General features: G+C 41.2%; 3 protein-coding genes across 4 annotated transcripts in view; 1 reads left to right on the top strand and 2 right to left on the bottom strand.

Moving 5' to 3' along the window:
• The window catches only part of HERC1 (HECT and RLD domain containing E3 ubiquitin protein ligase family member 1), a 99,251-nt gene extending 90,254 nt beyond the window's left edge, over nucleotides 1–8,997 (top strand). The window contains exons 67-78 of the mRNA XM_058811735.1: nucleotides 475–597; nucleotides 1,188–1,290; nucleotides 1,984–2,153; nucleotides 3,403–3,541; nucleotides 3,833–4,002; nucleotides 4,342–4,511; nucleotides 4,685–4,850; nucleotides 5,141–5,217; nucleotides 5,644–5,896; nucleotides 6,121–6,273; nucleotides 7,193–7,498; nucleotides 8,348–8,997. Of these exons, the coding sequence (XP_058667718.1) occupies nucleotides 475–597; nucleotides 1,188–1,290; nucleotides 1,984–2,153; nucleotides 3,403–3,541; nucleotides 3,833–4,002; nucleotides 4,342–4,511; nucleotides 4,685–4,850; nucleotides 5,141–5,217; nucleotides 5,644–5,896; nucleotides 6,121–6,273; nucleotides 7,193–7,498; nucleotides 8,348–8,533 (2,016 nt within the window). The 3' untranslated portion in view covers nucleotides 8,534–8,997. The remainder of the gene's footprint in view (nucleotides 1–474; nucleotides 598–1,187; nucleotides 1,291–1,983; nucleotides 2,154–3,402; nucleotides 3,542–3,832; nucleotides 4,003–4,341; nucleotides 4,512–4,684; nucleotides 4,851–5,140; nucleotides 5,218–5,643; nucleotides 5,897–6,120; nucleotides 6,274–7,192; nucleotides 7,499–8,347) is intronic.
• Nucleotides 8,998–10,969: 1,972 nt separating this feature from the next.
• On the bottom strand, nucleotides 10,970–15,584 carry FBXL22 (F-box and leucine rich repeat protein 22). Its single transcript, XM_058811596.1, has 2 exons — nucleotides 15,018–15,584; nucleotides 10,970–13,105 (listed from the first exon to the last, which is right to left on the bottom strand). Exons 1-2 carry the CDS (start codon nucleotides 15,350–15,352, stop codon nucleotides 12,760–12,762), a joined length of 681 nt encoding a protein of 226 aa, XP_058667579.1. The 5' UTR covers nucleotides 15,353–15,584; the 3' UTR covers nucleotides 10,970–12,759.
• Nucleotides 15,585–17,538: 1,954 nt separating this feature from the next.
• USP3 (ubiquitin specific peptidase 3) overlaps nucleotides 17,539–27,368 on the bottom strand; it is a 38,418-nt gene continuing 28,588 nt past the window's right edge. For both annotated transcript variants that reach the window (XM_058811334.1, XM_058811335.1), the window contains exons 9-15: nucleotides 25,129–25,275; nucleotides 23,181–23,287; nucleotides 22,931–23,011; nucleotides 22,138–22,256; nucleotides 21,884–21,997; nucleotides 21,702–21,769; nucleotides 17,539–20,963 (exon numbers count right to left, since the gene is read on the bottom strand). In XM_058811334.1, coding sequence (XP_058667317.1) covers nucleotides 20,798–20,963; nucleotides 21,702–21,769; nucleotides 21,884–21,997; nucleotides 22,138–22,256; nucleotides 22,931–23,011; nucleotides 23,181–23,287; nucleotides 25,129–25,275 — 802 coding nt within the window. In that variant the 3' untranslated portion in view covers nucleotides 17,539–20,797. The remainder of the gene's footprint in view (nucleotides 20,964–21,701; nucleotides 21,770–21,883; nucleotides 21,998–22,137; nucleotides 22,257–22,930; nucleotides 23,012–23,180; nucleotides 23,288–25,128; nucleotides 25,276–27,368) is intronic.

A 27,368-nucleotide genomic window follows, 5' to 3' on the forward strand; every position in this document is an offset into this window, starting at 1 on the left:
AGTTTAAAGCTTGTGTTTTTAACATATTTAAGTGTTCAATTGTGGTTTTTAACCATGGCTTTTATTTTGATTATGATGGCAGAATTTGAGTATGCATGATTTTTTAAATACTTACTTTCCTGAGTCTTTTGATCATCTTTGTGCAAAACTGCCTATCTTTTTAACATTTCAAGATTTGGGCATTTTTACACATGAATTAATGAGATATTTTAATATATTTTTAAGCAGGGAACGTGTTTGCCATAGTACCATCCTTTGGTTCTATGAGCTGAGATAAAGCAAATGATGATAAAACACTGCTGTATTTTTTCAGTCCTAAGGGTCTTTAGGACGCTCTAATAAGCAGTGGAGGTTTTAGTGGTTTTACAAGGATAGTTCATTTTTAAAACACAGTTTTTCTTCTTAAGAGTTGCTGGTATGTTTGAGTTAGTAATCAGCAAAAGCAGTGGTAATAACATTATATCTCTCACCCAGGTTGCCTGTGGCCTCAATCACACTGTGGCCGTGTCAACAGACGGCTCAATGGTTTGGGCTTTTGGAGATGGAGATTATGGTAAACTTGGTTTGGGAAATTCTACTGCCAAGTCCTCACCACAGGTTAGATTCCCAAGGAAATGATTCTTTGCATAAACTTTCAGTGCTCTTAAAGATATTGCACAGCGTTGAGAGTGTGATTTGCAGATGTTATTAATTCCATGCTGTTGTTACACAATCTGGCACAAGTATTTCTGATGATACATTATGCTGAGCCTGATACTCTCCAGAATTTTGTGTACAACATAGCAACTGTGACCCAGTAGCAGTATAAATAGTCAAAATCTGAGGGTTATCTTAGAAAAGAGAGATTTCCTTTGGAAACTGGGGAGAAGGTTGTTTCCACACCCATCTACTTCTTCCCATGCCACTCCCCCTCACTTCCAGGAAAAAGAGATATTTTTGAATCATCGTACATAGAATAAGGTGTTCATTCCATTGAAAAAAAAATGTTTCTGTTTCCTGTACTAATTTCTAAGTGTTAATTAAAATAGTCCTACAATATTATTACAATATAATTATTCCCACTGTGCTGCACAGTGGGAATAAAAAAATTTTTTTTGGAAGCAGGAGTTACAGATTGAATTTTTGTTTGCTTTCTGTTTATAGCCCTGTAATACTATAGCTTGTTTTCCTTTTACTTTACCTTGTAGAAAGTGGATATTCTTTGTGGAATTGGAATAAAAAAAGTTGCCTGTGGAACTCAGTTCTCGGTTGCACTGACAAAAGATGGTCACGTGTATACTTTTGGCCAAGGTAAGACAAACTGCTCTTTTGACATTTCCATGTTTAGAAATAAACATGGAACTGTGTAAATTGCAGGTGAAAAGGAAGAATATTAAGACATGTTTCTAAGATTGACCTAATGCTACTTTTTAGAAACATGTTGCCCTAATGTAAATTTTGAAACTTGAACAATGCAATTTTAATGTACATCTGAAATCCAGATTTGTAGCTTTGTCCAGTTTGATCTCAGAACGCCTTTCATTTTGCTAATTTACTTTTTGAAGAGCATTTTCCTAGAACTTCATTGAATTTCACACATCCAAAACTATTGGTTTACTTCAAAGTTTGTGTTGTCTAATGAAGCGCACATACTTCACACGTTTAACAGTCTGGGCAGGAGGATTTCCACGTGCACTAAATGAAACATGCATAAACTTCTGAAGTCAGTTAATTCATGTTTGTTATAAACCCATGCATTTAGATCTAGAGGCCTTGGTTTAGTAGAATTTGGTCTTGTTTCTGACTGACCATGGATAAAGTGTAAACGAGCACTGTAGGCAGCACTAGTTTGCAGGGAACTCCCACACTCTGTCCCTAAAGGGTTCCCCTCGTGTCCCAGCCCCAGGGCTGTACGGATCTGCTGTCTGTCCCTCCCCTGCTTGTGCTGTAACGAAATTCCCCAGAGTGCTGCTTGCTCCTGGAGCCTGGTGCTTGCCCTTGCAGATCGCCTGATCGGGCTGCCCGAGGGCCGCGCCCGCAACCACAACCGGCCGCAGCAGGTGCCGCTGCTGGCCGGGGTGTTCATCGAGGACATCGCCGTGGGCGCCGAGCACACGCTGGCCCTGTCCTCCACGGGGGACGTCTACGCCTGGGGAAGCAACTCCGAAGGCCAGGTACATCCTGTTCCCTGCTCCTGACCTCTGGGAGCCTCTTGCTGCCCTTCACAGCTGTGCTTGGCATGGCTTTCCTTTGGTTTTCTTTCCCTCCTTCACCCGTCAGCACGATCATGTTTTAGGCGATTTCTATTCTTGTTTACTCTCTCTGCTCTTTCATGTACCAGTTTGGGAAAGCACTCCAAACATGCTACCTAAATTACTCTAATTCAAGCTTGCAGATTTTCTCCGAATTCTTAAGCTGTGATCTTTTCAACATTAAAATATTTATGGTTGATGTCAATCATATTTTTGAGCTCTATAGATACTTTCCATAATGAAAATATAAATGAACCTCTTCAAAGGAATGATTTTTTTGAAGTCAGAAAAAACGTGGTAAATGAGAAATTCTCCTCCTTTACCACATACGTTACTCATATTTTTCTACTGCAGGCTAAAAATTTTAGAAAGAGTCTCTGGATGTATTAGTTACTGGTATTTCATGAAGTTTGGGGCAAACTTCATCCTGTGGTGTTCTAAGATTGAGTTTTTGAGAAGCCTTGTTGAGCAAGGTGTTTGGAATAATTTTTGAGGAACTTATTTGAGGTGTCTATTTTAAATTACTTTTAATAGTGGTTTTTTTAATATGATACTTTGTATTTTTGGAAGAGAAAAAATAGTGTAAAAATGTAGAGAAATTCATTCTGAAAGCTGTTTATATGATTTTTCTTGTGGTTCAAAATACTGGTTTTATATGAAGTGGGGAAAAAATACACTTTTTTGATATGAAATTTTTAACTCACAGAATATGAAATTAGGATATGATGTGAAACTCGGCAAAAAGTCACAACAGCTTCAGTAAATGTTTACATTTACTAAAAAAAAAACAACTGTGTTTTTGTAAACCAGGATTTACATTCTAGAACAAAAATGCTGTTTAAATAGCACAGGGGAGATGTAGGAGCTTTGCTGTCTATGTATGAGAGACTGAAATACAGGACTTAGCAGCGTGGATCAGATCCTCAGTCTGGGAAAGATTTTTTTGAGAAGTCTCCAGCTGTTTTCAGGTCTCTGACACTTGGATCTATTACCCTTGTTGGGTGCAGATGCAGTATTTTGTCAAAGATAAAAGGTGAATATATATAGATGGCAGATACTTTTTATCACAATATATGCTGTAAACAAATATGATTTCTTTATCATCTTCTCTGAATTCTTGCTTGGAGAGTTGTAGCAATACTATCAGTTGTTGATTGTTGCCTTTTGGCAGCTGGGGCTGGGCCACACCAACCACGTGCGGGAGCCCACGCTGGTGACGGTGCTGCAGGGCAAGAACGTGCGGCAGATCTCGGCCGGCCGCTGCCACAGCGCAGCCTGGACAGCTCCGCCCGTCCCCCCTCGTGCTCCAGGTGAGCAGCTGGGCTTTGGTCTGGCCTTTTCTGTAGTCCTGGTGTCTCCTGGGCTGTGAGTGTGACAAGAATTTCTGAATATTTAGGACAAAATTGGGTTTTTTTATATCCGTACCTTGTTTTGTTTAATATACAAATTATCTTACTCTCAGTTTGGCTTCTGTTGTGGTTTCACTCCAGTAGGCAGTTGAGCACCTTAGAAGCTACTGAGAGGAAAATCAGCTTAATCCAAGCCAAAATAATACACCTTCTCTTTCTCAAACAAGTGTTTGGTTTCTCTTTCTGTGGCAGGTGTTTCAGTGCCTTTGCAGCTTGGTTTACCTGATGCCATTCCACCCCAGTATGGGGCACTGAAAGAAGTGAGCATTCATACAGTGAGAGCAAGGCTGAGACTGCTCTACCATTTCTCTGACCTCATGTACTCTTCATGGAGATTACTGAACCTCAGTCCCAATAACCAGGTAAAATTCCACTGGAAAAAACTGACTTGGCTTTGTTGTTCTGCTAGAGAGTTTCTGACCAGATCTAGATGGACCTTAGTAATAGGCTCTGTAATTTCTTTGCAAAAAAAAATTAAAAATAAATAATTCCATAATAAAGCATTGAAGGTATTGCTTTACTTTTTCACTTATGCTATCACTGGCAAGTGATATGCTCTGGTTTCCAAAAGCTTACAAGCCTCAAAACTAAAACCAAAAAGTGCTGATCTGTGTCCTGAAACACTGAAGCCCTGTTATTCAGTTAAGAATGGAATGACGTCCTTTATTGATACATTTATTCTCATGGGTGCTTCATTGCAGAACAGTACATCTCATTACAATGCTGGAACGTGGGGGATCGTGCAGGGACAGCTCCGGCCCTTGCTGGCTCCGCGGGTGTACACGCTGCCCATGGTGCGCTCCATAGGCAAAACCATGGTGCAGGGCAAGAACTACGGGCCCCAGATCACTGTGAAAAGGATCTCCACCAGGTCAGTGCTGCTCTCACAGGCCTTGGCTTACACCTTGTGTGCATGCTGAGGTTCATACATTGCCCTCTGTTCTGGAGTTCTGAGTTCTCTCTGGACAGCTTTGTTGATCCAGTGACTCAGAGCCTTTCCGTGATTGTGAGTTACATTTTTGGCTGTGTGTCTCTCCCCCAAAGGGGTCGGAAGTGCAAGCCCATTTTTGTCCAGATAGCAAGGCAAGTGGTAAAGCTGAATGCATCAGACCTTCGCTTACCCTCCCGTGCCTGGAAAGTGAAGCTGGTTGGAGAAGGAGCTGATGATGCAGGTGGAGTGTTTGATGACACCATTACAGAAATGTGTCAGGTACGTCTGTGAATATTTTGGGAATGTGTAACAGGAATGTATCACAGTGCAGTCCCAGGGAAAAAAATATTTTAGCCTGACATAAAGACAGGTCATGAAATAAACATGTCTTTACTACTTAAAATCATCCTACCATGTTTACCTTCTCTCAGTGTTTCATATGAATTTGTAAGGAGTAATCATCACCGTAGTGAAATATTCTGTCTTGTAATGCTAAAATGTCTTAATACTTCTGTCTTAAGTTTGCTTTCCCTCTTTCTAAGAAGGCTTTTTTGTTGTTGATTTTTAAGGAACTGGAAACTGGAATAGTAGACCTGCTTATTCCTTCCCCAAATGCTACAGCTGAAGTAGGCTACAATAGGGATAGGTGAGTTGTACAGGACTTGCTTTTATTGCAGATGGTAGTGGGTTAAAATCTAAATCTTTCATCGACTTCTTTATACCAAATTATGAGACTTCATGATTGTCTCTAGTGTATTTTTTGCCATCAGGGTATGTTGTCTCTTCATTTTGAAGCAGGGCATGGCTTTAACGTGGACTTGCTGGATTGCTGATGGCAGAATTCAGAGTAGCATCAAGATGCCAGGCTTTGTGCTCAGGAGTTCTGCCTCCCTCAGGGTCCAATGTTTTAACAGCTAAAGATAACAATAATCTTATTTGGAAAAGTTTATTTTGACAATTGCTGATAAGTGCACTGGCAGTTACTGTGCTGTGCTTAGAAGTCTTTTCCCTTTTACTTCTAATAAGGTAGCATAGAAATAACACTCTTTTCACTGCTTCTTTGTCCTTTCAGATTTCTCTTTAACCCTTCAGCATGTTTAGATGAGCATCTGATGCAGTTTAAGTTCTTGGGCATTCTCATGGGTGTAGCTATTCGTACAAAAAAGCCATTAGATCTTCATTTGGCTCCAATGGTCTGGAAGCAACTTTGTTGTATCCCACTCATCTTGGAGGATTTGGAGGAGGTAGATCTGCTCTATGTGCAGACCCTCAACAGCATTCTTCACATTGAAGACAGTGGGATTACTGAAGAAAATTTCCATGAGGTAAGATAAGAAAGACAGCACTTTTAGATTTATTCTGAAAGCAGTTACTATATTAGATTGACCTTCACATCAGTATTTCTATAATTTCAGTCTCCATTCTAAGTGCACAAGCACTTGTGCATTTAGAGTGGTCTGTGATCTTACTATAGTTCTAGATGACTTGTAGTAAAATGCTGTGCTTGAATCACTGGGGTGACTGATGCTTTTTCTGTTTTGCATAACAGATGATTCCTTTAGATTCTTTTGTTGGCCAGAGTGCTGATGGTAAAATGGTTCCCATAATCCCTGGAGGGAACAGTATCCCACTTACCTTTTCAAACAGGAAAGAGTATGTGGAGAGGGCAATTGAGTACAGACTCCATGAAATGGATCGACAGGTAAGAACCTCATTGTGACTTCCCCCTGTTGTTAGTGGGAACAGGGGGTAATTTGTGCCTATTTCCATTACAGCTTATTCAGTGATAAGAAAAGTTTGGCTTTCTGCATCTTTTTGGTTCTCTGTATTTTTTCTTCCCCACAAACTGTTTTGGCCCTTTTTTAAATTTTAGTCTTGTTTTTTCTGAATAATTACTCAGTTGGCAAAAGAGTGTTAGAAATCAGAGCTGGTCTTCCATTTGAGTAACCCCTCTTGAGAAAAAAACCTGCAGTTTTGCATGCTGGGTACTCTAAGTGGACATGTGAACAACACATGGCTAAAGTAAATACTATTGACAAACCTTTGTTTAGCTTGAAACTATTTATCTTTTGTTATGACACAAAGCCTGCAAATACTTCGCAATATGTTTTGCGAAGTGCTGATTACCTATTGCATAGTGTATTTTGTAATTTGTGAGAGCAGCATTCTAATTATAAGGTAGAGATACCTGTGTGATACCATCTGCCTTAGAAAACATCTTCCTCATCAGAGGTACCAAATCCCAAGTCTTGCAGAACAAGTACAGCATTCTCATCATACATCTGAATTGGAACAAAGTCTTTTATCTATTTACACAGTTGCTTGGTTTAGCCATCATTATTTGTTGTTGTAATTTTTTTAAATAGTTCAGTGTTGGATCAGAACACGTTCTTTAATGTGCAATTACAATTAAAAATATCTGTAATATTCTCTAGAATTTTGAGAAACAATACAGCCCTTGCAGGGGCTGTGTGTGTGGGAGGCTCTGTTTAGAAGACATTGGTAATTCTGTCTCTCAATGCCATTTCTCAGCTGAAATTACTTTTGTGTTTGGATAGTCCAGGAAGTGGCAGAGATCCCACAGTTGCACTTCAAATGTCTCTCCCGTTTTTGGCCATTAGGTGGCTGCTGTCAGGGAAGGAATGTCTTGGATTGTTCCCGTTCCTTTGCTTTCACTTCTGACTGCCAAGCAGTTGGAGCAGATGGTCTGTGGAATGCCAGAAATATCAGTTGAGGTTCTGAAGAAGGTTGTGCGATACAGAGAAGTTGATGAGCAGCATCAGCTGGTGCAGTGGTTCTGGCACACCCTGGAAGAATTTTCAAATGAGGAGAGAGTCCTTTTCATGAGGTTTGTGTCAGGAAGATCTCGACTGCCAGCCAACACAGCTGATATCTCTCAGCGATTCCAAATAATGAAGGTTGATAGGGTAAGACACTGGTGTTTCTATTATTATTATTATTATCATTATTATTACTGTTTCCTCTCAAATGTAGTCTGTGCTTTGGCACTAGGAGATAATTTCCATAACTGTAAATTTACAGAAAAAGTATGGAATTGGGATATGGTCTAAGTTAATAAACTCAGACATTTTGGTTGTGTAGGACACAGGCTGCATGAATTGCATCTTAATTTAATTGGTGGAACTGGTGATTGGACATAAAGACAAGAAACAAACCTTTGTCTACTTTAACTGTTCCAATCTCTTTTCATTTAGTAATTTTCTTTCTGTTTTTAATTTTGTGTAAGTAGCAACATACCACTAGTGAACTCTTAATGTTTTAAAACCACTGCAATGAGTTTACAGTGTATAGTTTTACATACAGGATGCATTCATTGGGGTTTTGTGCAGTGAAAGCGCATTCTCTGTGAACAACATGAACAAAAACTTGACAAAAATCTCAGCTAACGGGGGTTTTTTGGTCATATTTGGTTGGGTGTCTCTCAGATTGCCTAATGCTAAGGCACGCTAGGGTATGTAATTTGAACATTGTTTGGTATTTAGCAGTGGGCTTCTAAACAGCAGTGTGATCAACTTTTCAAAAGGCTGAATTCAGTAGTGGGTTGTGTTACTTGCAGAGTAGGTGCTACAGTGGTTTTGGACATACTTAAGGGTGGAACAAATGCTGTAAACAAGGGAGGTAAGTCTGCTTCTTAAAAGGAATTTGAGATAGAATGTGAGAATGGTAGAGGCAAGGAGCAATGAAATGTGGATATTGTTGCATTTTTAACTTGATTCACAACTTACCAGTGTCCCACCTTTTATCCGTTTCCACAGCCTTACGACAGCTTGCCTACCTCACAGACTTGTTTCTTTCAACTGAGGCTCCCACCCTACTCCAGTCAAGTAATCATGGCAGAGCGTTTGCGCTATGCAATCAATAATTGCAGGTCTATAGACATGGACAATTACATGCTCTCCCGGAATGTGGACAATGCAGAGGGCTCAGACACAGATTATTAACATTCTGTGAACAAAATCATCTTCCTTTTACTACAAATAGTGCCCTAAGTCCAATTCATCGTTGACATAATTTTACAGTAACCATAGATGTTTTAGGAGCATAAAACCAGATCTTAATAGATGGTGGCCACACTTTAGTTACTCTAAATGTAACAAAAAATTAGATGTTTTTATTTTTTTGTGATTGTAAAAAAGAAAAAACAAAACAAAAAACTATGATTGGTAAGTTTTTTCTCCTTTTTCGGTCACTTTTGATAAGTTTGCATGGAGACATTTTGGTGCATTTTTGTTGGGAATAGTACATTTGTAAGCCCTCCCAGTGAACATGAAGAGTTGTACATTGTGTATAATTGTTCATTAGCCAGAACAGTTTTACATGAATATTCACATATTTATTTTGTTTCAATTTGAATTGCCTGTGCAGGGTTCTTTCTGCAGAGAAAAATAAAGCAAATTCAAGACTCGGTTGCTTGTATGCATTTGTGAACTGTGGTTGGCTTACTCAGGCTTCATACTTTTATATTTTGTCTCAGGAAATTACAATCTTACAGTGTTGAGACAGGGTGTGACATTTGAAGCCTCTTAAAATGTTTAGCCTGCTGGACTGTGCTGTGTAGCCCCATGCTCTGCCTTCTCCTGGCCTGAGGCCCTGGCTGCTTGGGTGCACTGCTGTTCATTCCTCGTGCTGCAATACAAGTTCATGCTGGGCTTGCTTCCTTCTTGTTTTTTGTTTAAACATTTTGCTCCTCCGTAGTACTTGTTGACAATAACAGCATGCTGCCACCCTGATTCAGAAAACTTTAAATATTTTGAGCAAAATAGCAATATTTTTAATGGACACACTGATGTAGTTGATTCCTGCTCAGAGTACACAAAAATTAAAATAGAAGGGACAGGGTAGTAGTCAAGGTTGTGGGTTTTATTCACATTTTTAGTTCTGCCTTTGGTCTCATTTTGTCTCAGCTGTAGCTATTGTGATCAGCATGGTTTGACTGACACAGTGATGGATGTTCCTGTTTGGTTAGGACAGCAGTACTGCACAAGGAGATATCTCCTCTGTGCCTTAGGGAAGTGCTGGACAATTGGTAATTGCCCGTTGTCACTGTGAAAGACATCACTGATGTCAAGCTACAAACACTGCTTGGTGTTCAGAGCAGGATGTACCTGGGGAGGGAGAAGGGGAGAAGCTGTCCCTAGGTGAGTCACAGCTGCTCTGCTCCCATTCCCCCTATGCTCCATTTCTTCCTCCCCCAACTCCTTGGGAAGATGCTGTGGGAACTGAGGGCTGGTGAAAATTATTATTAGTGTCATTCTCACCTGGGGCAAGACTGGTCCATCTGAGTGTGGAGTGTAGGGTAGAAATTCCTGTTACTTTCTCTCATGTGTCTGTTGTACATTAACAAGGATTGATTGGGAAATTTCCTGGCTGTCCAAGACTGAGCTGCTGTATTGCTGCCAGCTGGCACTGCGCAGAGGGAGGGCTTGGTAAGCTGTGAAAATTTGCATATCTGGGTTTTATCTGGTGAAGTTCTCTCAGGGCTGTATGTGGGCTCTTGGAAAAGGCAAAAGCCTAGCTGTGATCAAAGACCACTGCAGAGTGAAATATTTGAGGGGGATAAGGAGCTGGGGGAGGGAGGGTCTCGCAGCTCTGAAATCATGCAGACTTGGTTTCCTGCCTTATTGTCTGTTAGGTTCCAAATTGGGCTGAGATATTGGTGTCCCATCACTGTGTTGTGAGGATGTATAGTCACATCTTGGCCTAAACGTGTAGGTTTAATAGGTAAAAAATACAGTATTTAAATAAGTGGGGAAACAGCTATACTAAGTCCTGTATTATTGCATTCTACACTTCATGGATGTGTCTTAGTGGCACTGATTTGTCAGCCTGTTTCAATCAGCACAGGAAATAATAGAACTGTGCCTAAAAATGGCAGTTTTATGTGGACTGTGCTGTTAGCTTTCTGGGTAATGAAGATCTTTTTGGAGGCAGTTTACAATAAAATCACAGGGGATGTTGATTAAAGGTTTGTGCTTGATGGAACTTTAATGCCTTGGAACTAAAGAAAACCGTAGACATGTTTCCATCCTTCCATAATACCCTAAGTAAAATGTTGTCATTTTCTATACTCTATTTTCAGATTGGATTGTGAAGTAAGAAAATTCATTATTGATGCTGAAAAAAATGTATCAATACAGTAGTGTTCAGATTTTACCATGTCATGAACAAATATCCCCATTCAAGGAGGGGAAGAACCAAGTAATAAGTTAGAGCATTGTTAAACAAATAGGGAAAGAAATCAAGTGGAGAGTGTTTGAAGACCCTTTTTAGCTCTGTAAAAGAAAATTAAAAAACCAAACAAACCACAAACCCCACAAAGTACCCTGCCCCTCCTCCCCCCCCACCCCCCACCACATCCTGGTAGAAAACTGGCAAAAAGGCTTAATATGTAAACAGATGCAAATGTGCTTTCATATCTTGTAGCTACTTGCAAATCTGTTCCTGTTACAACTACAGAGATGTCTTTCACCACAGAGTGCTGGGAGAGCTGGTGGCATGAGGAGGCCTTTGCTTGCTGCAGTGACTCTACAAGTTCATGCCTTGTTTTGGCTTGTCAGCAGTGTGTGGAGCTGTTGTAGTGTATCCAAGGTACAAGTTGTGTCAGCTTCCCAATTTCCACATCACAGTAAATTTGTTCAGCTCAGCAATGTCCTTTCATAGCTGTCAGTGCTGGGTGAGGATTGCTGTGTCTCCTTGTCTGCACTTCCAGTTTTCTTCCTTACCTTGTGGTGCATAAGGGCCCTACGTGAACTTTAGGAAGGAGTTAATGAAATACCACTTTTACAGTCATGCTGTTAAATATCTCTAAGTAACGAAGGTGGAATAATTTCATTTCCTCATTGGTTTTCTGGGTGAGTGTTTCTTACAGATGCTCATACTGATCAAGTATTTCGCTAGAATTGCAGTGTTGTTTGACTAAGTTGCTGTAATGCTCTGACCTCAGCCAGATTAGAGAATACCAAGTATATCTGTGGATCAGTTAACCAGGATCAGAAGGCAAAGTAAGTATATTCAGTTATGTTGAGAGCTGTAAAGGCCTCTTTGGTGTCAAATTTTGTAGATGGTGGCACAGCATCAAAATTATGTAAAAAAAAGTTTCACTTCCAGGTAGCAGAGCAGTGTGCAGGAAGGGGACAGCCTTGTGCTTTGGGATGAAAATAGCTTCTGGTTCTGGACTTTGCAGTGAGAAATGGGTATTTATATACAGCTGGTCTGTACTGTGTTCCTTATTTAGCATTAAAAGACAGGCTATTAGTCACTGTCTTCTCTTGTGGGTTAGTTCTCTGAATTAGCACTTCTTCAGATTGCACTTCCTTTAAAGTCAGCTTTAAAAAATAACTTGGTGCATCTTTTTTTATGTAAGTACATCATGCAGAGGATCAAACTGTGTTTTGTGTGCCTTGAATCCATGCTTCTCTCATTAAGTAAAAAAGCCTGGTAAATTAGCTGCCACTGTTAATCACCAAGGAAGTGCTGGTGGTCAGTACTCTGCTTTTGCTAGAAAGATGTTTCAGGGAGTGGTTATCCTCCTTGGTGGATGGAATGACTGTCAGGTAATACCCTTTAACAGAAGTTTGTATATCACTCTTGTCCTAAAATTTGTGAAAATCCTCCAGTGACTCAGGCTCTCTCTGTGGTGGCTTTATTGCCATTACATAAGGAGTTTTGAAAGTGTAGGGTCCAGTTTGAGCCTCGTGACCCAGAGGGAGGCTCTTCCTTAATATTGTGTTCTCAGGTCCCTGTGTGACTCATTCTGCCTCAGTTCACTCTGTGTTTCTTCCATGCAGTCAGTGAACCTTGCTGTCAAACTTACTGCACTGTGTCAAACTACTGTTAAACTGTCTTAAAAGTTCATCAAATTGATTGAACTCTATCAAATTATTTGGCCTCAGTAAACACACTGCTGCTTCCCTCTTCTGAGTGAGGTCATCTGCAGCACGAAGGTACCAGAACTGCAGTTTTCAGCAGATCTGGCATTTTGTGACAGCAATGCAGGGTTTCCCAGTTTCAAGGAACAACAGAGAGCAAACAGTTATTTCCTAAAGCCCATCCAGGAGGAGATGCATGTCTTTTCCCTTTACAAAACAACAGTTTGTTTGGACTTGACCAGAACCTGTGGAAGTAGCAACAGTTCATTGCTACCTCAGTGAGGTAAAATACCCACACCTTAAAGCTGAACCAGTTTTCTTGATGCTTTTTCAAGCATCAGCTTTTTTCCTGGCTTGCTGTCTGGGATCATGTTAGCACTTCTGTCTGCTCTCAGCATCACTGAAGGACACTTCTCCCTGACTCTCTCTAGTCCAGCCTGTGTTACATTGCGGCAGAAATCCACATGGAGCGTTCGCAGCGATGCTCCGTGGAGGGTCACTGCCTCCAGGGTGTGGTCAGTGATCTGCACACAGTTCTCCAGCTTGAGGCTCTTCAGGTTCGGGCAGTTCTTGAGAAGCTGCAAAATGCAGTCATCTGTAACATGGCCACATCCAGAGAGGGTCAGAGACAGCAGATTTGGACATCTGAAAGCAGGATGGTGACAGGTGAGATGGGAGAAATAAATCATAGAGCTTGCAGAAGCAAATAACATCAAGAATAAATATGAAGGCTGAAAAAATGCCTCCTCTTCATCAGGAGGGGCAAGGAGGCACAAATAGGTGAGTGTACATGTAGATCCTTATGTTCAACTTAAGGCAAAGCTTACTTTGCTTTTTCTGTTGGTAGCAACATCTCTAGCTCAGCTGGCACAGTGGCATGTTGGAGGCCTGTTTAAGCTGTGGCTCCATCATTTTTTCTTAAGGAGTTGGATGGTGCTGTGCTTCTCCAGGCACAGACAGAGGAGACCCAGCAGAGTGGAGATTAATTTCAGGATGAAGTGGAGGACAACTGAGAGAAGAGACTGCTGTGCAGACATGCTAAGCATGAGCAAGTAAGGCACTCCCACTCTTAAGTTTTAGGAATTGCAGATATGTTTTATCTCCTTGGATTTCCTGAAGCCAGCTGCTTCCTAAAAAGTGTTCGATGTTCAAACCCCACTCAGCTCTTAAACTTTCCTTTGAGTCACTGAAACTGGTAATTCTGTTGTTATAAACAATGATGCAGCAAATGAAAAAAGCTTTTTCTTGCTGCTTGAGTAGGCCTGGGGAAGTAGAGGGAAGGCCTGTCCCCAGTGGGGTGTGGGTACTGTGCAGGAGCAGCTGCTGTGCTGAGCAGGCTCTGTGCAGCAGCCTGCAATCATGTGCCATGTCTGCTCCTGGCTCAGCCCCCTCTGCAGGCAGCAGCAATTCAACATCCACCGAGCTGAACAGAGCATCACACACAGGTCTGTGTCAGTGTTGCTCTTGTGAGGCCTCTGGACAGAATTTTTTTAAACTCCTTTCTGTTAGGTGCAGTTAGAAGAAGAAGTTGGCAGCAGTCAAGAAAGGCTTGAACAGAATAAAACTACTTTAAACTCAGGAAGAAAAGCTGGATATTCAATTTGCATTTTTCTTTGTACACAGTGCTAGGAATTTTGACTGGAAATGCTTTCAATGGGTTGCAGTAAAAATAGATAGGACCTTGTATTATCCTTTCTAGGCACAGGTATGCTGATTCCTCCTTAATTCAGATTTTTATCTAATTGTTCTAGAACATTTACTTCTGAAATCTGGCACTTGCAATTTAATTTGTTTTGAAGCTGTTTTTCAGTCCTTGTTTTGAGATTGCGCTGCTGCTGGCTCTCTCCTGTCACTATCCCATAATTTTTTCAGTTGTTGTTTCAAAGCTGAGGGCTGTGGCACAGGTGCACCATGTCAGGGAAGCACTGCCACAGCCCCTTGGCTCTGCTTTGGGACCGAGCCAGCCCTGATGTTCCCCACACACAGAGGGAGTAGCTCTACCCTGTGAGCCTCCTCCTGTCACTGCTCTGCTCCTTCCTCAGAGCTGTCTTGCAGCAGCAGAGCTGTGAAGGAAAAGCTGTGCACCCAGAGCTGCTTTTCTGTGGTGCCATTTCTCTTCCCTCACTGCAGTTTAGAAGCAGCTGGGAGTTTAAACTTCAGAACTTCAGACTGAACTAAAGCTGACACTTAGTAACATGTTAATTGACCTTGGTTGTAATGAGGTGTGTTCAGTGTTTGAAATCTGGGCTCTGCTCCAGGCACCCCCCAGACATTGCCAGAATGGTGTAGTTCAGCTGAGCAGCAGTGTGAGAGGCAGGAATGCACTTTCCCATATTAATAATGAATTCTTAGAAAAAAAAGAAGGAAAACATAGACTTAAGGGAGATCTAAAGAAAGTATACACTATTATGTAAAATGAACTTACACTACAGTTGTAAAGGCAAAGCACTCATGTACTTCATGCTCCATTTCAGGCAGGGGTTATGGAGTATTGGAAATAACTCTGACTTCACTCATCTCAAGGCAGTTACTGCACACTCACACCCACAGAACGTACCTGTTGCAAACGTCTAGTAAAAAATCACTGACAGTGTTCTCATGCCTCTTACAGAAGTCTTTCTGGAAACTGTTTTTCATCCAGTCCTCAATGTTACACACCTTGACTCTCTCTGAATACCAGCAGATGGATAAGTGTTTTAAAGCAGGTCCCAGGAGAAAATTATCCTTCTTTAGTTCCACTGGAGAATGAAAGTTCAACAAAGACCACAGTAAAGGATCCTGAAACACTTCTAGTAACTTGTGACATGTTTTTGCCAGATTTTTCCTACTGTTTTTGTCCAGAAAAGAGAAGAGATGTAGAAGGCATTCCCGGTTGAGCTGGGTTATGTGCATTGCCCAGCAGCAGTGGCAGAGTGTCTTGGCCGGGTGGAGTAACAGCAGTGCTGGAGGGGGTTCACACTCACCAGGAGGCTGTTGCACATATATGGTTGTGGAATGGGGTTTATTTTTGGCTAGCAACTGGTGCAGAAGCTCAAAACAGGGAAAGGAACAGAACCATGTATGTAGCTTGTGCTTCCTTCGTCCAAGGGAATGGAATGGGCATGTACAACTTGACTGTCGTGAAATGCTTCCTTAAAAGGGATTTTCCCCCTTGCTTTGTAGACTCTGCTGGAGTTTAGCATAAAGTTCTTGTGCTGAGTTACTGCAGTGGGGTGGGGCTGTAGCTGCACCTGCTGGGTGTATCTCTGTCAGTGCTTCCCATTTGGGAGATTTGGCTGAGCACCACTTTGGTTTGGCATAGTACACTTGGCTCTCTGTTAGTTCATTGATTTTTCTGAGGTTGCACATTTGGTTCATGTTCAAGGACTGTTACACGGATAATGGAACTTTCATAAAGTTTTTTAGAAGGAGCTGAAGCAGTCTCTGGGTGCCTTGAAGCACACACACGGTCTGCAGTTCAGTTCACAGGCCCCAGAGGTAGGGACAGTTTCCTGCCCACAGTTATTTGAGGCTGAGCTGTGATTCCATAAACAAAGCTGGCTGTGTCCCCACCTTCTGCAGGAGGGAGGCAATGACACAGAGGCAGCCATGCATGGCAACAGCAAGGCTATGTTTAGTTCCTTGTGGGCTTGTGCTTTTAATAGATGTCTTCTACTGGCTCGAGTTTGACAAGTTTGGCTGTTCTGGTTTTGTAGGTTTAGTTCCATTACCACAGAAATATTTTTCCCACCCTTTGGTGGAATAAGGAGATATGAAAGTGGTTTTCCAGGTAAAAGTATCTGTTGTACAGAAATTGGAGAAAGTGTAGCAGAAAGTTGTTCCTAGAAGAAAAATAAAGCTACAGCAAGGGCAGGTTGGAATTAAATGCAGTAAGCATCCCTTTAACTTTCCAGCTTGTGAATCAAAAGCACTTGAGATGAAGGTATTCGTAGTAACTTTCTGCCTGATGCTAATACAAGAGAATAAATACATTCAAGAAATCCATAAAAACTTACAGCAAATAGCACTGGGGGAGTTTTTCAAGTGGCCTGCACACAAATAGTAGCTGGGAAACTTTATGGCATTTTAATTAGGAGTGTTTTAATACAGGACAAGGTTGAGTGGGACTCAATTTTACCTCCTTCTTCACACCCCAAGAATGCAGTTTAAAATTCAACTCTGAAAAACAAGATCTGAAATTTGTTTGCAGTCTGCAACAGTCACAGCTTGAGGAAGTGCTTGAGTAATGTGTCTGAACACAGCCGGCATACACAGAGAAATGGCAATTCTTTCTGCTTCATTCTTTAGTTAGTAACTTTCTACTATATACAGTAAGCTGTGTTTAACAATTGCCAGTCTTCTTGGTTTTATATCCTTTGTCATTTAATCTTATCTTTGAAATGATAAGGAGATTGCTGTTCCCTCTCCCCCTGTCAGAAACAGCTCTGATCAATGCCACAAAAGGGACAAGATTTCACATCCCAGGTAATGCAGTTTACTGAAAACAGCAGCTTAAAAGATGTGCCTGCAGGTGTTCTTCATTGTTATATTAGCATTTTCAAATCTCAAGAACTTACCTTTGTTTTTGAGCAGATTTAAACAGTTGAGACTTCTCAGAGTTATACATACAGGAATACTATTTTAAAAAATACTAATTAAGAAACTGCCCAAATTAACAACAAATCAACAGTCTAGCAAAGCTGAATTACAAGGATGTGAGGATGGACTCTTGCCAGACAGAGGGGACACACCACAATCTGACACAAAAATTAACAGCAGTCGGGTGACAAGGAATTTAAGATGGAATGGCAGGTCCTCTTTGGGGTTAGGTGCTAAATTTGGGAGAGGTGTTACAGAGTTAGGAACACTGCAATTGCTTTATTTTGTTTTTCCCAGAGCAAGGTACAGTATTCTGCCATTTGTGTTCAGAGGACATACACCAATGTTCTGCAAGCCTGTAGAAGGACAAGGAGTTTCATTTTCTAAGGAAAGGAGACACTTTAATGGCACATTTTCCATAAACACACTATGTGATGAGATATAATTCACATTCATCCTGGAAATGCTCCAGAAACACACAAGATGAGCACAGTCAGTAATCCTCACTGAAAATTACACACAAGATTTTAATGGTAAACAATTACAACTATGGCACTACAGTACTTGAGAATATCCTAAAGCACGTTGGAATCAGTTGTCAAGGTGCCCATTACCTCATCAGTAAGACACAGACACATCAGTAATGAAACATTGCTGGGGGAATTTAACACCATGTGTTACACTTCCCACTGATTTAGTAAATTCATCATAAATGGCCTCCTGTTTTTGATACAAGTCCACTATCCCTTCCTGTCTCAAACTTTTAAACTGACATTTAGGAGCTGGACATTTTGCTGTTTTGATTGACATAAATATTGGCTCCAGTTGTATACGTGGCTAAACAATCAGTAACAAAAGGACAACCTTTGATTGGACACATTTTGGTGAAAAAGATGCAAGTCTTTGAACTGTAGAGAGCAGTTGCTGCTTGCAGAGCAGTCTCAAGCAAGAAAAAAACTTCTTGCCAGCTAGTGTGTACTATGATGAGCAGTAAGTAGAAAAAAACATTTGGCTTAAATGAAAGAGATATTCCCCCCCACAAGCGAGTAGATAAATACAGGATATACAAGCTAGGTTAAAAAGGTAATACTAGGCCAGGTGCAGTATTATGTTACTGGTTCAGTGCTCAGTTACTTTTTTTTTCGACACCACACTGAATAGAATACAGTGGATAAGCAAAGTTCTCCACCAGGAAGAGAAATACTTGTGTTGCCACAACAAACTGTTCATACTGCCCATCTGAGTTTGCAATGGGAGAAAATTAAATTAGGAAAGGATTTACAATGTACTTGTTCCAGCAAAGCATAGGGCTGAGTCCTGAGCAGCACCTGCTGCAAGCAAGGACAGCCTGCTGTGATTGCATGGTTTCCCCAGAGCTGGAGACACCACTGCCCAGGAGCTGCGTGGGACACAGCACATGGGACTGAGAGAAAATGCTCAAGTCAGAGCATAACTCTGACCCAAACAACTGCTGACAAGAAGAAGTCGATTAAAAGAAGTGAATGTTGCTGAAGATTACAAATTTAAATTTCTAAAAATACAGAAAGGCACATTTACATCACTGTTTTGCAAGAACACTGCATACACCTGACTACTGTAAGTTAAACTGCTGCTGGCCCAGAGAGAGTCGTGTATTTTAAGCTTGGCATTCTCAAAGGTAAATTCTAAAGAAAGCTGGTCCAAGCAGCATGCAGAGAAAACACAGCTAGAGGCAGCATCTGTGCAGCTCCCTGTGAGCAGCAGGAATGGCAGGAATGTGATACAGTGCTTTACCTGCTCTGTTTTCTGCTTGTCTAAGTATCAGCAACCTATTCTCGTTGATTGGAAGACTGCCTGCCTGTAAGGAAGGGAAGGTGACAAACTATCTACTTAAAGAAATGACAAATTCTAGTTACTGTTCAACTTAAGTAAAAGACAGCATCCTTATAAATATGTCACTGTATCAAATAACGCTGTAGTCTTAACCTGTGTGCACACTTCAAAACCCATCAGCTATGCTCAACCATTTCTGCAGCTTTGGATAAAGCCAATTTCTCCCTTTTGTGGTTTAAGCTGCTGTGACAAAGCTCCCAAGAATGGCCGTGTACCAAATGCCTGACTCCAATTTGTCCTTGTCCTGGCCTGTGAACAGCCAGCAGGACCCCAGGGCAAGGCACTGCTGTGCCCTCCCTGTGCCCCGGGCTGCTCTGGGCTCCACTCCAGCCTCCCCGCCTGTGTCCTTCAGGGGCATCAACTAAAACAGGACTCCCAACTCTATTTTCTAGTTAACTAAGAGCTGCTGTTTGGTGGTGGGACTCTCCATCAGCTGTCGTCTCTTACTGAGCTTTCAGGAGCATCCAGCTCCTTGCTTGGTACAAGAGACCCAGCTAGAAAGGAGAGACTGAGGGAACAGTTCTCAAATGTCATGTTTTCTGTCAGACTCCTGGCTTTGGCAGTAGTGGTTTTCCTGTCTGCCTTTCTCTTCACAGTAGCTGACTTCCACCCATCAGCAGTAGAGCTAAAACTAGTTTGGGTTTTTTTAGTGTAGTCTTTCTCTGTTACCTAGCCAGGTCTTAGAAACTGCACCACGACTCCAGTGGTCACCTAGAGACTGAAAAAAATGCCACCCTGGGTGAGTGTGTAAATGCCACAGGAGCTCTCTGAGCCTGCTCCAGTCACAAGCACGCTTAGCACTTCCCCTGTGAGGGCTTTGCTGTGAGAGACTGAGCATCCTTCCTCGAGTTTCACTTGAACTGATAGAACAATTTCATGCAAAGCACCTGCAACACTATCTGTCTCCTCCTGCTTGCAAGTGAACTGTAGCCATGGAGCAGAGCTGCATGCAGACCTACGCCTGTTCTCACAAACCCCAGCCCTTGGGGCCAATTCCCACTAGGAACTACAGGCTTCTACTTGGGATTCTACTGCCAGGAAGTCTCCCCAGTTTTCAAGCATGTGAGTGTTCATGATCCAATTTCAGGATGACAGTCTAAACCAAGAGATGTCAAATGCAATTCAGGTTCAGTTTAAAACCATAAAGGGCAAAGTAATTTAGACAGGTAAAGATAATTGTTTTAAATTTGCAGGGGGTAGGAGGCAGCATATCTGAGCAGTACTGTAATTAAATTGCAGTATTGATACAATTGAACCAACTGTTTATTTAAAATGATTCCTGAAAGTCACCAGCCTGAATACACCAATATAGCAGCAATTACCTGGTCTACTTAATGATGTTATATTGCCTCTCTTCTGCAGACAAAGGATGATTGGTCAGAGGTCACTGTTTAAGTCTCTTGCACGAGGGAAACAGTTGTACGTGCAAACAATTTGTTGATTTAAAGAGATTAAGTCATATCTACATCATAGGACTGTGAACAGCATGAAGTTGTATTGCTTTTCATGATCAAAAGCACATTTATCTTGCTTGTAAGGAGGACAGAGATTTTTTGATGTAAATGTGCCTTTAGAAAGTGAGAACTGAAAACATTAATATAAAAAAGTCAAATAACTATTTCATGAAACTATATATATAAAAATTGAGTTATCGCAACTAAAGCAGCAAATCAAAATCTGCTGAGGTTTTCTGGTATAACTAAAAAAAAAAGTTAGTTTGTGTCCAAGTTCAGTAAGTCAAATGCTACCATTGACACAACAAAACAAAAACCCACAAGAGGAAATTGCAAAGTGCACAATGAAATTAATAAGTCTTGGATCAAGTATTTATGGAAAAATGGAAATGTTTGTCCGGTGGACTTGATAAGTAAGAATGCAAAGGAGGTATTAAAGTTTCTCTGCTCCAGGCTTGGCTTGGCGCTCCACGTAGAAGAGGATGTAGGCCTTGGCCTTGCCCACGGTCTCCTCGTCAGTCAGGGTTACAGTACTGTCATTGAAGTGGAACCAGCGGCCCTCGTGCGCGGCGTACGCTGTGTAGTGGCCAGAACCAACGCTGTGGAGCAGGCACAGGGACAGCAGTCAGGGACACTCTCTGAGGCACCTTCTCCTGGGGCTAAGGGACTGCCTGCAGGGAGGTACCCACAGCCCTGCACAGCACATGCTTCTCTTTTTGAGCAGTGGGGCCCAAATTCTTCTTAAAGTTCTACACGAACACATTGTCTTGTCCCTTCTACTGTTACTCTCAACAGATCTGTCCAGGGCTGGGGAAAGTTAAAAGACTTCTAGTAACTTTACTTCAAAATATGCCCAGTGCCTTCCCTGGGTGTTCCTGTGAGCCTTCACTGCTGTGGCAGGAAAGGTAATGGTGATGATCTCTTTCACCATACACATGCTCATACACTTCTTTAACATAAAGGCAAATGTACCTTCCAACATGAATAAAAACAGGAAAAAATAGTCCTGGTTTGTAGTAAGAATTTCACAATGAGACATTAATTCCTGGAAGGCTCCCTGACTCCTCCTCTTGGTTTAGGGCTTTTTTATTTGTAGAGGCACTAGACTATTTTCATTTAATCTCACACATTAACCCCAAAGGCTGCCAGGGGGCATTCACAGGCCTGACTATCTATTGAAATTAATTCAGCTTAGCTCCCTGCCAGCTTATAAACTATGGCTTATTTCCCTCAGCTAAAATACATGCCCACTGGACAGAAACCCCTTCATTCTGTCTGCATGTCCCTGAGTGGGAGGAGGTCTGTGCCAGGAGGCCAGGCTGGCTCTATGTACTCACCCTGAGCCGTGATGCACAACCACAGCCACGAGGTCATACAGGCAGCTCTCTGGGCCACTGTTTTCAGGCTATGGTAGGAAAAAACAGAAACTCTTCAAATATCAGTAGCACCCTGGAGTTTGTAATAAAGACATATGCCATGGAACAAATTTCTTGCAGGAGGCATCAGGAGGTCTGCTTACCTCTAACAAGTAGCATTTCATGTCTAGGCCTCGCAAGGGAAACTCGACATATGTATCAACCTTGTTCCTCAGATATGCTGTCCAGTGAAAGCGTTTCAAGTGTAAGCATAGCACCTGCAGGGGGACAGTTATAAAAGGTGTGTTAGAGGAGGGGGCTGAACTCCATTCTGGACACTGCAGTGGGGAGGAAGAGGTCTTGGTTGAAATTTCCTGTGACATTTTGTCACACTGTAATTTCTCATGCTTATACAAACCTTTGGTAATTTCTGAATCCAGAATTTTTTGGTGGACTTCTGTTTCTTTTTGCATTTGTGGCACATGTACAGCTCTGTCTCATCAAGTTCTTCCAGGTCTGTAAAACTGCGAAGACAATCTAGAAAAAGCAGATACATCAAGTGGATTTTGTAACATGAAATACAACAAATACAGCAATATAGGTGTGCTCATCTGCTGCAACCATTCTAGTTATATCCATCTGAGCAGCAAATAAACTGTATAATGTTTAATACAATAAAGTGTTGTAACATGCAACCTTCCCTATTCCTGAAAGCAGCTAGAGTTTGAAAGAAACAAACATGCATTCCCAAAATCTCCATCTTCCAACAAGATTCCATCTAACATTCAGAAAAAACCTGCTTTCAAACAAAGATAAATTATTTTCTAACATAGAATAGTCAACTTTTAAAACCTGTTTGCCTTTAGATACAAAATGAACAGATACAACAACAGGGTTTTGTTGAATATTTCATGATTTTCAGCAAGTCTATTCACACATCTGTAAAAAACTAACATCCTGTAAAACCAAAGTCAGTAACAGTACTGCTGCCCAACCTGCAGGATTGCATTGATGTGGTTTAAATGCAGAATCCCCAAGAGCCACCTTCACTGTGGGCATGGGCAGATGTGTCTGAGGACAGAGCCCCAGAGAACACCCACAGGCAACAGTACAGATCAGTGTCTGGGGGGAGTGAACTACATTGGAAATGCTCTGATTAGAAAGAAAATCCTCTTGGGCCTGCTATGATTTCATTAGCCAGGCACTCTTACCTCGTAGCGTGCACAGTGGTCCACCCTCTTGGTTTTTAGTACGTTTATTTCTGAATTGACTTGGAATATCTAGCGAAAGGTCTAGAAAAGCAATTATTTAAAAACAGAATTAGGGCTGAACAGAGCAATGCCTGGTCTTTTCAGGCTGACATGCTGGGTTTGTCATGTGACATCTAAATATATCAAGCTTCAGATTTAATTTTCTGCTCTAAGTCACACGGTATTTGGAATACAAGAGGCAGCATCTTACCTAGGAATGGGTCAAACTTTCTAGATTCAGTCCCACATATTAGGCAGTTGACTTCATTTTGAAGAATGCCTCCAAAAATGGCAGTGACAACAGTAGACGCTCCATTTCTAGACAAACCACATCAGAGAAGTACAGTCACCCAGAAAGCCTGAGCTGAATCCCCAGCACTGTCCCATGTTTGGTGCTCACACCTCCTGCTGTTGAGCCAATGAAACAGGGACTGGGTGCTCCAGGCAGAATGGGCACTGCAGCTGCCCAGGGGCACATCACATGAATATAGTGCCTACACTGCTTATCCTGCACCTAAAGGAAGGGTGACCTGGGGGGCTCTAAGCACATGCTCAGACTGAAAGTGTTGTGCATATTTCTATAGTTGAGCTGTAGTGGATGCTCACACAGGTCCAGGATTTTAACCCTGTAATTAAGACTTCCTCTGAAACAAAAATTCTTTCCTCTTTGGTAGGTCAAGCATATTTTTGTTTTAACGCCACACCCTTTCTTACATGTGCTTTTGACTTCTTTGAGCACATCTCTGCACTTCACTGCCAACAGCAGCTTAAGTTGCATTAAGACATGATAAACAATGTGCAAGATCAGCATTGTTCTCTAATCTTTCATTACTCTCCTACTGAATTTTTCAGCAGATTATGTAATGGGCCTGCTTCTCACAGTCCAATTAAAAAAACACACGAATTTTAAGTTATGTTATTATACACTACTAAGGCTTGCAGAAACCTGTGTTCCTTGCCTGCACTCCACCTACATCTTTCCAGCTCATCTCAACGCTTCCTGAGCAAGAGGAAATAGCTGCTCACAGGGACTGGTGCACAAGAAGAAAGCATTCACAGCCTATTTGTTACTTCACTGCAAGCATTAAAGTGCCCTCACAAGAAGGGGAGCCTACCCCATTGAATAGCCTTTCTCAAGACAAATTTACATTAGATAGGTGAACAAAGGTTAAATTCTCCTGGGATTTTGACATCCAAAATACTGACAAAACAAAATCAGTTTAGATTTCAAATATATGTCAATCCTACAAACATTTTAAGATTCTTCTGGGGGATTTTAAAGCATCAGCAACACAACATAAATGCAGTAAAGAACAGAGTTTGAATTTTCTTAGGCTTTCCCTAATAAAGCATCTATAAAACCCTGCATCTCAGGCCCGCTTACTCTGTCCTAATGAGTACAGAAGGAAAAACTCAAACTCTAGTTTTCTGTAGGGAATTAAGGACTTAGGGACCAAATGTGCAGGCTAATCTGACATCTTCCCTTCATGAAGCAAAATAAGGTTTTGTCTCTTGTGTGAGTTTCAATCTAAGAGAAAACACAGCTAGGAAAAACGACAGAAAAAACAGTATTTTGAGAAATACAGAAAGAGGAGTCAAACACCCAAATTACACCTGTTTCAAGGTACACAGTAGCATGAAAACCAAAATTATGCACAAAAAAAAGCACCAACTATAACTGTGAAGTGATACATGAGATCATCTGCTAGAAAACTGACTGCAAGCAATAACTGCACTACGCAGTCATTTATCCAGGAGGTCTACTCACAATTTAAACATCAAAATCGCTGGCCATTGATTTTGCTCCTGCAGCATAGAGGCTATCTATCACTCTAAGAAAATTATATTGTCTGGGGAGAAGAAAGAATTCTGTGGGCTATAGAAAATACAGTTTTTATTTCTGAAAGACTAGCGAATTAAAATGTCTTTACAACTTAGCCTGTATGCTCACTCACACCTACGAAAACTGCTGATCTAAGACACTTCCTTTTGAAAGGACACAGATTGTACAGAATCTTCATAACCTACAGTTTTGTACTGCCTAAAGTCAGAAGCACTGAAGAAAACTTAAAACAAGGAACACTGAAATTCCAGAGCCATCACATGCAGACCCATGCAAAGCCATGAAGGCTTTGAAGAAATTGAAAACCACTTCTTACATGCAACATTTGTTGCTTCCAGACAGGTTAGAATTTTCTTGCAAGATGACTGAACGTGAAACACCGTTGAAGCCACCCTGGAGTTCCAGGTGTAGATGGTCCAAAAGGTAACGCATGAACTCGTGGGCATCCTGCTGCTGGTATCCCCTGAAGAGAAAAGGAAACAATAACAAAATTGCTTTAGAGGCAACACACAGCAAGCACCAGGGTCACAGGAATAAAACCTTTGCTTCTTTAATCCTACTGAGCAGACTTTCCATATGTGCTTGGCTCCAGTCTCACATGTGCTGTGCCATCAGCAGCAATGCTGCTCAATCACCATTATTATTTCATCACTAAGAAGCCTTACCAAAAAGAACAGAGAAGCCATCAGGGTAAAACATGCCTTTTAAGTTATTTAAGCTGAGTCATGCATCAAATTCAACAAACAGCTGCTGTTCACTTGCCATTAAGCTGCACACTGAGACAAAGCATGACAAGATAGGTAGTGAAACACTGAAAGCTTTGTGCAACACTGACCTGAGTATGTGCAAGTCATTGTGGGCCCAAGCTACAGAAATCCCCACATAGCCAGAGCTGGCTTTCCCTCCACCTCCTGTCCGTTCTCGTAAGCTGCTTTATCAGGCCTCCCCCTTTCCACCTCACTACCCCGCCTAAGTGCTGGCAATAACTGTCAGGTAGGAATGTCTGGGAGAGAAATATAAATGAGTTTATAAATGTGAGTGCTCAGGAGAGGGAAAAATCCTGTAAGATTCATGGCAGAGTACCCAGAAGGGGAGAGAAGTGCTAACAGACTCACTGCAACAGAAATATGCCATGTGAGGCTGATTTGCTTAGTGAGGAACACAGATGTGTCCAGTGAGAGTATTGCTAAGAGATAACAGAACAAAACCAAAAATGTTCACCTTGTAGGATTACAGTAATGCTTTCTTCCAAACCAGCAGCTTTAAAATAAATCAAGGAGCCTGTATACAGACACATGGGCAGCACTGCCTACCTTTTACATAGAAAACCCAGCACCCAGAAACACAGCCAAGGCAGGACTTACTGTCCCAAAGTTGCAAAGTAATTATATGTTTGTTAAAATTGCTGGCATTAAACTTCCTTGATTCTCAGAAGCTAAATGAAAGATAACTAACTGTATGAAGAACAGAATAAACAGATTTGTGTTGTTTGGGTAATTCATTGAACAGATGTATTCACAGCATCTTTTCAGCAGTGCTAGAGATATAACAGGTAAGAGAACATCTTTATTATGTGAGAACATGGAGCAATTGCAGTGGTTTTGGTTCACTAATCTGAGTTTTTCAGTTAATGCACCAATTAATGTGGTGGGTTTAGCACTGGCCAAATGCCAATGTACTCATTAGAATTATTTATTCATTTTTTTGCTGCAAGATAAGGATTAGGAGGAGAGCAAAGCAGACTCAAAACTTTAAAGGGCATAAAGAAATCTTTATTAACCAAACTAAAAGAAAAATATTAAGAAATCAGAATAAACCTTCACAACACTTCTCCTCCCTCCAACTCTTTCTTTTCTCTCTGACAATGTTAAGAGACAAAATGTGGTATTTTCAATCAGTTTATTACTTTCAAAATAATCTTTCTCCAGTTTACTTAGGGAGAGGAGTCTTTCTTGCCATGTCATGGAGATTTTTTCACAAGAAACAGTTCTTTCATGGTTTTAATTTTCACTAATAGCAGCCACCTGGAAATTTACAATTGTAAAGTCTCTCTTACATTTGGTAGATTTTTCACAACTACTACCATGGGTCATTTCAGTTCATTGGGGTGCAATTTTAAGGATAAGCTGTTCTGGTACAGAGACAAAAATTTTCTTTATTTTTGAGAAATAGAGGTCTCTTCTTCTATCCCTGGGGCAAGGTTTTTCATTTTTTTAATTACTCTCTAAACTTTTCATCAAATTACAGCTACTTCAACATCTGCTTGCATTAGTATTGGTGCTCCTGCTCATGCCTGTGGTTACAACACTACATCTCTCCAAGGCATTTCATGAGTTATAGGGAAAAAGAGTCTGATGTATTAATTATATCTCCATCATAGCTTTAAAATAGAATTTTAACTTAAGATTAAGGCTTTTTTTTCCTCATTTGGGCTTTGGCTCTTTTTTCTTATCAGCGTTGGTTTCTTTATGTTGTTCTTTTTATGTGCTTTAAATTTTCTTTTTTTTTTATTTGGTAGAAGTGGTGCTGGCAGGTTTCTTTGTTTTCAAATGGAAT

This window comes from Ammospiza caudacuta, chromosome 10, assembly GCF_027887145.1.
Source record: "Ammospiza caudacuta isolate bAmmCau1 chromosome 10, bAmmCau1.pri, whole genome shotgun sequence".
NCBI lineage: Eukaryota > Metazoa > Chordata > Aves > Passeriformes > Passerellidae > Ammospiza > Ammospiza caudacuta.

What these genes read in the sequence shown, in the direction of transcription:
- FBXL22 (XM_058811596.1), bottom strand. Translation starts at nt 15,352, where the DNA reads ATGCACATAACCCAGCTCAACCGGGAATGCCTTCTACATCTCTTCTCT. An exon ending in TTACTAGACGTTTGCAACAG is followed by an intron (nt 13,106 to 15,017) that starts GTACGTTCTGTG and finishes TCCTGCTTTCAG; the next exon opens with ATGTCCAAATCTGCTGTCTC.